At 35.1% G+C, this 13,128-nt stretch overlaps 1 protein-coding gene across 1 annotated transcript; it reads right to left on the bottom strand.

Moving 5' to 3' along the window:
* Nucleotides 1-7,042: 7,042 nt before the first annotated feature.
* Nucleotides 7,043-12,910, bottom strand: LOC107737034 (E3 ubiquitin-protein ligase TRIM39-like). The gene is made up of 4 exons (XM_016548439.1): nt 12,866-12,910; nt 10,839-11,036; nt 7,307-7,402; nt 7,043-7,069 (listed from the first exon to the last, which is right to left on the bottom strand). The coding sequence occupies exons 1-4, from the start codon at nt 12,908-12,910 to the stop codon at nt 7,043-7,045; spliced, it is 366 nt and encodes a 121-aa protein (XP_016403925.1).
* Between the last annotated feature and the right edge of the window lie 218 nt (nt 12,911-13,128).

Raw genomic sequence — 13,128 nt, 5'->3', positions numbered from 1 at the left:
ATAATTTAAATATAGTAAGTATGTCTGAAAAAGCACAATTTAAATATATTTCTTTTTCACCTGGGTCATCATTAACAGATATGAAAACTTTTTTCACTCTCTGTTTTCAGAGCTTTTTGTGGAATCAACTCCCAGACGGGCAGCAAAGCAGAGAAGAGACACGGGCTCAACGCACCTGTCTGCACCCTCTTAAGAAAACTCCTGGACTTTGAGTTGATGGGCTAGTATTGATGCCCCCCCACACAGCTTCCCCAGTTCAAGACTGGCTGGGCACCTTTGTTGTTTATAACCATGTTCCCCCTGATGATAGGCTGTCTGGACGTCTGGAAGTGAGCTAGATTCTTCAGTGAAACTATAATTTTGTTTGTATGAAAAAGAATTATGGATACTTATGTTTGAAAAAAAAAAGATAAAATAAATTTGTAATATGTGATGCTGCATAGTGTGTTAATTAAAAAAAAAGAAAAGTTGCCATTGTTTTGGTTTTAATTGTGGAAGATGGAAAATTACAGTATTTTATTGTAACATTTACAAATAACAAGATATATACAATATATTGAATTACAATATTAAATTGTAATTCTCTCCTGTAAAATTAACTGAGTTGCAGTAAATTATAATAAATTACAGCATTTTACTGTAATAATGCTACTATAATCACAGTATCACTGCTGTATAAATACAGTATTTTATTGTATTAAAAAACAGTATATTACCTGTATATTACTTGCTGTAAATTCACGGCAATTAGTTGCCAGGAATTTCCTGTAAAATTACAATAAATTTTTAACAGTGTACGGTTGTGGTAGATGGAGTAGAATACAATTTGCAAGGAATGGAATAAGATGTAGGGTAGTATTAAACGGTTAGTTCACCCAAAAATGAAAATTCTGTCATTAATTACTCACTCTCATTTCGTTCCAAACCCGTAAGACCTTCATTCATCTTCGGAACACAAATTAAGATATTTCTAATGACATTTGAGAGCTTTCTGACCCTGCCACGTTCAAGGCCATGTGACACCTGTGGTTCAACCAAACGGCAACCTTCCAGTCTCTCTCGTGAAGCCAACACGGAAGTGACTTAAACTGCAATTCATCGACTGGTCGCTAGAAGCTGGCTCCAAAAAGGATTAAATCCCATAGACCCCCATGTTAAAATGCTCAACTTTACAGCAGAAAAACTTTTTTTACAGGCTGATACAAAAAGTGGTTTTGGTCTATATAGCTAATTTTGCCCTTCATGACAACTGTGAGGGGGGTGAATTTTTGTATAACTCATCCGTTTAAATTATATTAAGCCTTAAAGTTGTGCATAATAAAGGGGGTGGCCACTTGAGTGACAGGTGGATTGCTGCTGCTGTCACCACTGTCGAGCTGGGCAGGCGTAGTTTCAGCAACCAGCTCCACCCACATCCCGCCTCTTTGCCCATTTTCGATTAACCGGGAGTGGAGTTCTGAACAAAACAGGTTGATGGCTTGCCAGTTCCTGCACGCAATAACAGCTTTAACGCAAAGCAGGGACAGTTCAAGTTCAAAAATCCTCAGAAATCGTCCAGTGTCCAGAAGAAAGTGAGACGAAAGGGAGAAGATAAAGAAAATGAAAAGAGACACAAAAAAGGGGAAAGGTAAAAAAAGAAAGACCCAACCTTGCAAAAGACAAGGCCAAAAAAATTAGACTCTCATTTACACGATATGCATCATTACAGCTGTTAATCTGAGAATACAGCAACATTCGACATATTCGACACAACTCCATCTTTATCTAACATTAACATACTGAAATTGCATAAATGTGCACATTTTCAAATGACACGCTAGACCTCATTTTCCCATTTCACATGTGCGTCATGGTTAGCAATTAGCACATAGCTCAAATACACGACGCAACAACTAATATGAGGCTCATAAACATCTTCAAAGAAGCTCTCAATCTTGAAACACTAGTTATTTAACAAATTCACTTAATATTCTTCTTATTTTAAACAGAAGATTAACTTTATAACACAGCAACATTTAATATATGAACACCATTTACATTCTCAAAAACTCAATAATTGAGAATTCATTTAGCCCACTTAACAAGAGAAATTGATTTAGTTAGAAGGATTCCAAAAAAAAGTAACGAACTTCAACTTTGAGAAGTATTTGTTGTCCTTTGAAGCATTCACGCTAACATCCACTCGTGATCATTGACTAATGACGTTCAATCCATAACTTTATCTCAAAATCTTTCTCTCTTATTTCTCTAATACGACTGTTAGTTATATTTGTTCTAATTATATTCTTCTTTTCTTTCAGGATCGTGTAATCAGTGAATCAGGAGCAGATTCAGCAGCCGTTCTCCCTCTGGCAAATAACATTCTCTCCCCGTCTCTCCTAGCACCGCCCATTAAGGCGGGGCTAATCTTCTGTTCGTCTAATTGAGTCCATTTTTGTGTGCGCACTTCATTTGTGCGCGTGCACAGAAACGATCCATCCTAGCACGCAGGTACCGCATTGGGATCTCTTTCGCGCTGTCTTGCGCTTGAATGGCTTAAATCACTTTAAAGTTTAAACTGACAAGACTTGTCTTAACTAATTAACTTCTGTAGCTTTATAAGTTATTTGTGTATATTTACTTCATAGAGTAATAGTTTTTACAAGCACTATTAGGTTTAGGTAATTTGGTCTCTCTGAAGGCTCAGCCCCCCTGAGGATAAAATACTAGAACCGCCCCATGTTTCAGTCTCTTAATTTCTCCTGATATTTTCTAAATTGCCTAAATGTCAAAATTATTACAATAACAATTACATCATTACAATATCTTTATAATAAAATTCTAATACTGAACATGTTATTGCATTATAATGAGTCATATTTTTCCCATACGAAAATTAACCATCGTTAACTTTAGTAATGGTTGTGTTGTTGTCAGCCCTAGCTCCCTCTAAACATTTTATAACACGATGTGAATATTTGTCTGCTAAATTACTACTGTAACATTACAATAGATAATAATGTCCTTTAGCATCAGTGTTGGGCTTGTTACTCCAAAAATGTAATTTAATACTCGTTACTAGTTACTCCTTTCAAAAGTAATATTATTACTTTACTTCTTACTTCTTGGCAACAGTAATAATTAGTTACATTACTTTTCTTTCATACCCCACATAAGCAGCATATCTTCCCCATAAAATTCTTCTAAAATGTTACAAACAATATATTTCTGCCTCATCATTTGACCAAAATCTACATTGGATGGCAGTCAGAAGTTATTACAAACACTCAATGGTGATTGATAGTGACTTTTAAGTCAAAGTGTTTTATTAATTGTCTTGTGTAGAGCTTGAAGCTAATTGTAGCTATAATTTCTCAGTTACCCAAATATGATGATATTTCATGAAGTATTTTATCAAAATAAATCACATAAGTTCATACATTTTTAAATTTTAGTAATATAATTTATATCGGGATCAGAGGGATGTGGGTGGGCAAGCCATGTAATACCAGAGTAAAGTAATGCCACAACGTACACATTTGTGTTCAGATCACATTTTCTCTTGACAAAATCAGTGTAATGGCAATATCTCCATTCTCTGAATGTAAGCTTTTCCATATTCCAAGCTTCCATGATGCACTGGTGACTTCATGTGCCTGTGCGATAGAGATCGGCTGATATATCGATTTACCGATATTTTTCCCGATATTTAAGCATTGTGCAGGTACTTGATTTGCTGTAGTTAGTAAACTTTATTTAACGTAACAGCCATTTATGCACAAATTAGATGCATTACATAAATGCCTGATATGTAGTTTATGCAGCTTGGCTCTAAGAAATAGAGACCAACTCATGGACTCGTGTAAAATAACCCGTCAAGTCCTGTCCCAATAAAGACATAACTTCTAGAAGGACAAAAACATTATTAATAATTCTGGTATAACATTCCAGTTGAGAAATGCAATAAAATACGATGTTTTGTCTGTTATATTCCAATATTCCAGAGAATATTATTCAGTGAATTAACATTATCCAGTGAATTATTCTTGACTCTGTAGCTATTAAACAGCTTATAAACCGACTAAAACTAGTTTAAAAAGAAGTTTATAAGAATCCTGTCCTTTATTTATTTTCTCCATTTGAAAACATTAGACCTTCTACATTTATTTTGCTTATTGTTAATATTAGTGTTGCTGCTGATGCTTTAAATAAAATGTTTTTTTATTGTTGTAATGTGAAGATTAAATTTAACATGAAAGACTGCAAATTTTCAACACTTTAAAAAAAAAAGATGACTGAAAAGAGGAAAAACCAAAGTGAAGTATGTTCTTACTTCACTCAGTCATTTATTTACTTTATAACAGTAAATAAATATCGTTTCTGCATATCGGTTATCGGGCACATAAACATGCAAATAATTGGTATCGGTATCGGTTATCACTACTGTGCGAGTCATGAAAATTATGAAAATAAATCTAGGAATTATTGGATTGTTGGATTTCAAATCAGTAGGTGTTGAGGTAACAAAAGTAACTAAGTTACGAGCTGTTTTATGGATGGTAACTGTAATATTATTACTGAAATCTTATTTGTAATTAGTTACACTACTAGTTACTGCAAAAATAAATATTATTACAGTAACTATTTACTGCCCAACACTGTTCAGCATACAATGTTTTGAGTGATGAGTAATGGGCTGCTACTGCTAACAGGCGCTAGCAGTTTAATTATTAACTAAGTAAACAAAGACAAAACTACAGTAGCCTATTTACAGATAAAACTGACCTGCACTTGAAGTCCTGAACAGGTCAGTAGTTTTGCCTCTCTGCTCCAGCTGGGCGCTTCCACTCCATTCTCAAGTCTCTCGCATTGATCACTCTGATAAAAACTGTTTGGCGCCAAATGGTTTACTTCTATATATTCAATTTACATTTATATATTAAGATTTACTTCTACATATTCAGATTTGTATCTATATATTCATGGTGAACTGTATATTCACATTTGAAGTTTATATATTCAGATGTACTTCTATATATTCAGATTTACATTTATAAATTCAGCTTTACATTTATACATTCAGATGTACTTCTATATATTCAGATTTGTATCTATATATTTGTGGTTATAACTTTATATTCACATTTTAAGTTTATATATTCAGATGTACTTCTATATATTCAGATTTACATTTATAAATTCATATTTACATTTATATATTCAGATATACTTTTATATATTCAGATGTACTTCTGTATATTCAGATTTACATTTATACATTCAGATGTACTTCTACAGTATCTCACAGAAGTGAGTACAACCCTCACATTTTTTGTAAATATTTTATTATATCTTTTCATGTGAGAACACTGAAGAAATGACACTTTGCTACTATGTACACTTCCACAACTCTTACCCTGCGTATGCAAATCTTTTTGACGTCATTCTACCTTCATAATTGGCGGCATACGAATGTTTCATGAATCACACGTGAACTCTGTCGTAAGTTGATTTGTGCGCACGGATCTGCGCTCGTTTCTACGTTAGATTGATAAATGAGGCCCATTGTCTCCGCTTTCCCTCCTTTCTTTGTCCTCCTCCTTCTTCTAACAAGACTGCTGAGGTTCAAGTCTAATCCCCTCAGTAACAGCTGTAGAGGTTAGATCTTGGTCACATAGTTGCCTGGAAATAAACCTTCTTTATCTCTCAGTTTCCCTGTCCACCATCCAGAGACATCTAGACAAATAAATAATGCATAAATATAAAAACTGCTATGTTCTGCCACTAAAAATAAATTGTTTGTGAAAATGCTCACGTGCCAATTTCACACAAACAAAAAAAGTTAATCAACAAGACCCACAATGTATCTCTAAAATGGTCAGAAAATAAGATATATGTAAAATGCCCGCAATATTCACAAAACTATATTCACAAAACATTAAGAATCAAATTTTTTTTAATAGCTATTTCTAGTTACATTTTTTAAAATATTTTGATTTATATTAGTTATTAAAAATCTGCCACAAGTCGTTAGAAAAAATATATATTATGCAAAATAAACATTTTGTTAGTTCTCACCTTCATGAGTGATGTCAATGATGTCATCTGCGTTGAAACTGAGCTCATCGGTGTCTTGGGAGTCATATTTGTAAAGGGCTTTACATTGAGGCACCTGGGGCTTCAGCTTGGGGGCCTGTTTGGGCCGAACACTTCCTGGAGCAGGAAAAACTGTAAGTGTGTGTCTGATCTTCAGCAGCATTTGATCATCTATATTTTATTGTCTCTTATAGTCTATATTGGTTTAAAAAGATGTATTCTTACAGTCTGTTGTGTTAGACTTATTAACGAATTATGTTGGCTTGAGAAATTATTATTATTTATTGATTCTGTTTTTTTATCTTTTATAACTGATGCAACTTACAGTTTTCCTAAAAATGACAATCAAACCTCAGAAAAATTCCACAGACTGTCATTGACGGGATGTTCAAATGAGCCAAAACTGTTCAAACTACAAATGACAAAAATTCACATTTAAATAGACAGAATCCCATTAGACTCAATTAAACTGCTATCTAAGCTTACGTTTACACTTGGCATTAACATGTGATCACCGTGATCCAATCAAGCCGATCGGATCATCAATCAATCAGGACACGGCGCGTTTACACTTGGCAAAATCAAGTGACTCCTCTATCTGGATTTTTCCAGCGCAATATTTAAATAAGTCTTCTGACAGTTTGGGAGAGAGGTGGCGGGTTTTGCGTGACGTCGACCTGCGAATGCAGACGCGATGGCTGGATTGCGTTTACATTACATGGAGATCCGATTTCAATGCGTCCTCGACTACCTCTGGACCAGAACACACTGATCGGATAACATTCCGATCAGAAGCGCGTTTACACTTGTCTTTTCAATGTGTATGTGGACAACATCCGGATACAGGTCACATGTTAATGCCAAGTGTAAATGCAGCCTAATATTTCTAATCTATCTATCTATCTATCTATCTGATACCATCCATCATTTCCAGTGTGTGTGTAAGAACTCAGATCTGCAGTCAGACTCACTTTTCGGTGTGCTCAGCTTGAGACTGAAATCAAACCACATTCACTTCAATCATCTCCATCAACACACATCAACACAATCACAGCATTCAGATATGAGATAAACTCTGATACTGACATATAACAGATCCAGAAGCAGATTGATGATCGTCATTTACAAAAATAATCAACTCCAAGTCCATTATATTAAATATATCAGATCATAACTCTATATAGTGATCCTACAGCTGTAATGAAAATGACTCTGAATTCTGTTTCCTCACCGTGATGTGTTGAACTGTTTTCTCAAACTCTCCTTTCGTTGTTTCATTATGTTGAAGTTTCTCTTGTAATGATTTCAGTGCTGTATTGAGCTCCTCCTATAATTGAACAAAAAGTACATAAAACACCAGATTACAGCGAAGAAAATAAGAGAAGACAATACAGTGATTTGATCATATTAGGGATGCACCGATATGAAAATTTTGACCAATACGATAACCGATAATTCTTTAAATATAAAAGCCGATAACCGATATGTTGGCCGATAAATCTAAATCCAAATTTTTATATAATTTTGAGAGCCTGATTACCAAAAAAGTCTCACCATTAAAAGGCATTAAACACTTCAACATAAACCAAACATAAAGCAGCCTTACAAATAAATAAAATATTGCTTAAATAATTCAAACAAGTCACTGGACAACTTTACTTAAGTGTAAAAAAAAAAAAAAGTGCTATACGTTTAGGCCTTTACATTAGGGATGCACCGATATGAAAATGTAGGACGATACCGATACCCGATATTTCTTTAAATATGAAAGCCGATAACCGATATGTTGGCCGATAAATCTAAATCCAAATTTTTATATAATTTTGAGAGCCTGATTACCAAAAAAGTCTCACCATTAAAAGGCATTAATCACTTCAACATAAACATTATAGATAAATTAAACGGAATAACCTCCGCACTGACAATAATGAAATTATTTTAATTAAACCATATTGTTGATGAAAATAATAAGATACAAATAAATGTGGTGGTTATTATTAATAATATATCAATGATTTTGAAAAAGAAGTACATTAAATTAATAACACTGTTTCAAATATCAGCATTGCTGTTTGAGCTGCTGCGCTGTAGCTGAAGAGCAATGAACACCAGTCAACTGAAGCACATTGTTAACCAGTGTTGGGCAGTAACTAGTAACTTAATTACTGTAATAATATTACTTTTTGCAGTAACTAGTAGTGTAACTAATTACTAATAAGATTTCAGTAATAATATTACAGTTACCATCCATAAAACAGCTTAGTACTAATTTACTATGTTTTGTTTCCTGTCATTTTGCTTTATTTGAAGTTTGATTCATCGCGGGTTCCCTCTTACGTCATACTCCAGGGTTCCCTTAGGCATTTATGCACATGCGCACTCTTCAAAAATGTCTCAGGTTACGTATGTAACCATGGTTCCCTGAGTAGGGAACGAGACACTGCGTTCTCTAGGTTTCTTGCCATGCTGCGGACGCAAGCTTCAGATGAAGAAGTGGATGATGTGTTCTCCCGGCGCCTATTTATACTATACCGGTAGTGACGTCATGGCTGTCGCCAGCCAACGTGTTGTTGGTGTTTTTTCAATGTATGATTCAGACACGGGTCACGACGAGGTGTTCCCCATAGAGGACGCAGTGTCTCGTTCCCTACTCAGGGAACCATGGTTACATACGTAACCTGAGACATTTTTGAAGAGTGCGCATGTGCATAAATGCCTAAGGGAACCCTGGAGTATGACGTAAGAGGGAACCCGCGATGAATCAAACATCAAATAAAGCAAAATGACAGGGAACAAAACATAGTAAATTAGTTATCAGGTGCCATGTTCAATACAGCAGCATCTCAGAGATCTCGAATCAATTCATTAGCAGAAGTTATTACTCCACCACATGCATGTGATGTCATTAACAACGGCCCTAAATTGTTGAACTAATGTGGTTCAAACGACGGAGATGTCAAGGTGTACTTTGTGACAAGGTGTACTTTGTGAAATAATTGCCTAATATAGTATTAACTCTTCCTTCGTGCTGCAAAGATATTGCAAAGCACCAAGATTAAACTTAAGCCTCTTCATCTGAGCTGCCTCAACCATTTGTCACGGTGACAGTCACTGCTCTTCAGTGTCAAAAAATAACAAAGCCGTTTTCATCATATATTAGGCATATGATTAATATGATTAATAATGAATGGGCACATATTGTGAATTTACTAAACTTAATTACGTAGCTTTGGTAGCCTTCAGTAAAATAACTTGTTTAATAAAATGATTCATAAAACATATAAATATCAGTCGACCATTTGTTTATTTTCTTCAATGACAAAAATGAAAATGCTATCAATCAAAGCAGAGAGCTGGTATTGACAAATAATATACTGCCCACTGACAGTTTTAAATTGTTATCCAAATGTTTGGTCTTCAAACAGTTCATCTTAAATATTAGGGCTGTCAAAATGGATGAAAAACTAAATACAAATGTTATACTTAAATATTAATATACTTAAATAATATTAATAGTATTTGAGAGTTATATTCCAATTTAAAAGTAATTATTTCAGTTAGGTGGAAAAAGCTTTTGTCTCCTGTGGCTACAAGAGGGTGCAGTGAATTCGAAATACAGTTTTTGCATTTGAATGTGGATTTTTATTTTAAATTAGACGAATATTCGAAATTCTAATTGTAATTTGACAGCCCTACCACACATGCAGTTCAGTGAAAAAAAACATTTTATTTTTTTTTTTAAATGGGAGATTTGGAACCTCTGTAATTTTAAAACCCTGGCTACGGCCCTGGTCCTGAAGGTGTAGATCTGTTGTGGATGCGCTCTTCCCGTAACAACACGCTGAAACACGGGCGAACAAAGATTCCATAACATTATTTTACAGACGCTAATGATCTCATTATAATATGACAGATTTGTCCTGCACATGTTGCAGTTCACTGTATTTTCCTTTTCGAAGTGATTCGAATAATATTTCAAACAATTAAAAACCATCATGGTGAACAGTGCGCATCGGAAGTGTCTCTGCAGGAAATAATGCATTATTTATCAGTGTGACAAGTGGGGCGGGGCCGAGAGCCGTGGGAGCAGAGCGGAGCGAGGCCAGTGGAGTAATGATAATGAGCGACACCTGCGCCACGCACCGGTCTCGAGTCCCACGGAGGAGCTCCGGAAGGATAAAAGGAGGCGTGTCGACAGTGAATGACGAGAGAGGACCAGGCCTGGATTTTATGTTGTTGTTTTATGAGGCAGTCGTCCGTGAGGGGCTGCTGCTTTTACTTTCGTTTTGTGTTTGTTTATTTATTTATTAAAGTTTTATGTTTAGATGTTCGCCGGTTCCTGCCTCCTTCTTCCCAATCTACGAACTTTGTTACAGTCGGCTTTAAGATATCAGCCAAATTCTCTTATCGGTTCAATCATGATAACAGAAAAATTTACATTTATCGGCTGATACCAATCTGGTGGCCAATATATTGTGCATCCCTAAATCATATAATGCAGAGCAAAATTTCCTGATTTTCTTCTGTTTTTGTGTACACCTCATGCTAAATTGATTCAGAAATTAAAACCTACCATGGAACAAAAGGCAACCTGAGCAAACATAAAGCACAGTTTATTAATGACAATGTTATTTATTATAGCAAACAAGTTATCCAATACCAACTGGGCCTGTGTGAAAATGTATTTGCCCCTGTAGTTACTAATGCTGCGTTCCAAACAAATCCGAAATTTGTTTCCCCCCTTGAAAAGTAATTTCTCTTACCTTATATGATGGAACAACTTCACTGATGGGCCTGACTGTGTGATTGACGTGTTTCTGTGAAATAAAGCACTCTACACACACCGGCTGTTTGTCCTCCAGACAGAAGAGTTTGAGTTTCTCACTGTGTAAACTGCAGATCTCCTCAGATCCTGATGAACGGCTATCATTTCTATCCTTCAGGAACGACTCACACAAGTTCTTTAACACAAGATTACATGGAGGATCAGCATGAGAAGATATTCTCCTGCAGACAGGACACTCCTGAGTTTCCTTGATTCTCCAGAACTGCTGAAGACACTCTTTACAGAAACTGTGACTACATGATAAAATAACAGGAGCCTTGTAGATTTCATGACACACGGGACAAGAAAAATCATCTTCATATAGTGAAGCCATTTTCTATCTAAGCTCCGGCAATCTGAACTTTTTTTTTTTTACTTTCTGAACGATGGTTTCAAAAAATTAATAATCACAAAAATCACAAAGTTCTGTCTGTTCACCAACAAACTTCTCAAAAATTCTTATTTAGAGCATTTTTCATCATTCTTCATTGATCACTGATTCTTTATTGCTTTTGTCAGTAGAGAAATCAGTACAACAGAAAGGAGAAATAACACGGCAGTCTCTTTCTGGTAAGTGTTGTGAGAGGAGTTTCTGGTCACCTTTGGGTGTGTTTAAACAGGTCAGACAAGAACGTCAGGATTTGTGCAGGTAAATTTTTTAACTAATTGTATTCAAAATGAATTTGCATTGAGACGTTAAAATATAATGATATAAAACCTTGGATAAAATACAAAAGAACAATGATAATACACAAATATTAATAATAAAAAAAACTTAAATGTGTTTTATTTATTGCTCTTTATTGAAGCTCCGGCAATCTGAACTTTTTTTTTTTTACTTTCTGAACGATGGTTTCAAAAAATTAATAATCACAAAAATCACAAAGTTCTGTCTGTTCACCAACAAACTTCTCAAAAATTCTTATTTAGAGCATTTTTCATCATTCTTCATTGATCACTGATTCTTTATTGCTTTTGTCAGTAGAGAAATCAGTACAACAGAAAGGAGAAATAACACGGCAGTCTCTTTCTGGTAAGTGTTGTGAGAGGAGTTTCTGGTCACCTTTGGGTGTGTTTAAACAGGTCAGACAAGAACGTCAGGATTTGTGCAGGTAAATTTTTTAACTAATTGTATTCAAAATGAATTTGCATTGAGACGTTAAAATATAATGATATAAAACCTTGGATAAAATACAAAAGAACAATGATAATACACAAATATTAATAATAAAAAAAACTTAAATGTGTTTTATTTATTGCTCTTTATTGTTGGTGAGTGTTTGAAGCTCACAGAGTTTCTTCAGTGTCTGTCATGATCAAATCTTTGTTTCTTTGTTCGTCTGTTTATCACGATGATTGTCAGTGTTTGGAGACGTGAAGAGGAACCAAACAGATCAACAGAGTAAAAGTTCTGAATAAACAGGAGAAACGGAGATGTGACAAAAGTATGTGGTCTCTCAGGCATTGTCAGCACCTCTATTAATCCGCATTTAGTAATTCCTGCAATCTGACGACTGGAGCTGAAATGAAGGTAAATGTGATTGATGACATGAGCTCTTGAGATTTAATCCTGAAGATCCTTTTATGCAGCAAACACATCAAGACCAGAAGAAAAAACACCACAACTGATCTATTTAAGCGATACAATATAAAATGAGCTTAAATTGTCAGCCTCCACATGATCTACTAGTCATAATGATTTCAGAATACATCAGAATAACTCAAATATAACATTTTATTTGTCAGGTAAAAATGCATCATGCCAATTACATAATTAAACAATGAGAATCCAATTCAGAATTAAATTCAGTTCCAATTCGTATAAATACATAACATCAATTGCTCAAAGATGAATCTAAGAGTGAGAGATGCACACCTGACAGCAGAGAGACACACAGCAGCATGTGAGAGTTCTAGTGCAGAGCTCCAGAGACTCACACACACACAAGAGTTTGAGTTTCTCACTGTGTAAACTGCAGATCTCCTCAGATCCTGATGAACGGCTATCATTTCTATCCTTCAGGAACGACTCACACAAGTTCTTTAACACAAGATTACATGGAGGATCAGCATGAGAAGATATTCTCCTGCAGACAGGACACTCCTGAGTTTCCTTGATTCTCCAGAACTGCTGAAGACACTCTTTACAGAAACTGTGACTACATGATAAAATAACAGGAGCCTTGTAGATTTCATGACACACGGGACAAGAAAAATCATCTTCATAT

The sequence above is a fragment of the Sinocyclocheilus rhinocerous genome, unplaced genomic scaffold (genome assembly GCF_001515625.1).
Source record: "Sinocyclocheilus rhinocerous isolate Xijiao unplaced genomic scaffold, SAMN03320098_v1.1 scaffold2599, whole genome shotgun sequence".
NCBI classification, from domain to species: domain Eukaryota; kingdom Metazoa; phylum Chordata; class Actinopteri; order Cypriniformes; family Cyprinidae; genus Sinocyclocheilus; species Sinocyclocheilus rhinocerous.
The sequence above is the reverse complement of the archived record's forward strand: the minus strand, read 5'-3'. Positions and strand labels throughout refer to the sequence as shown.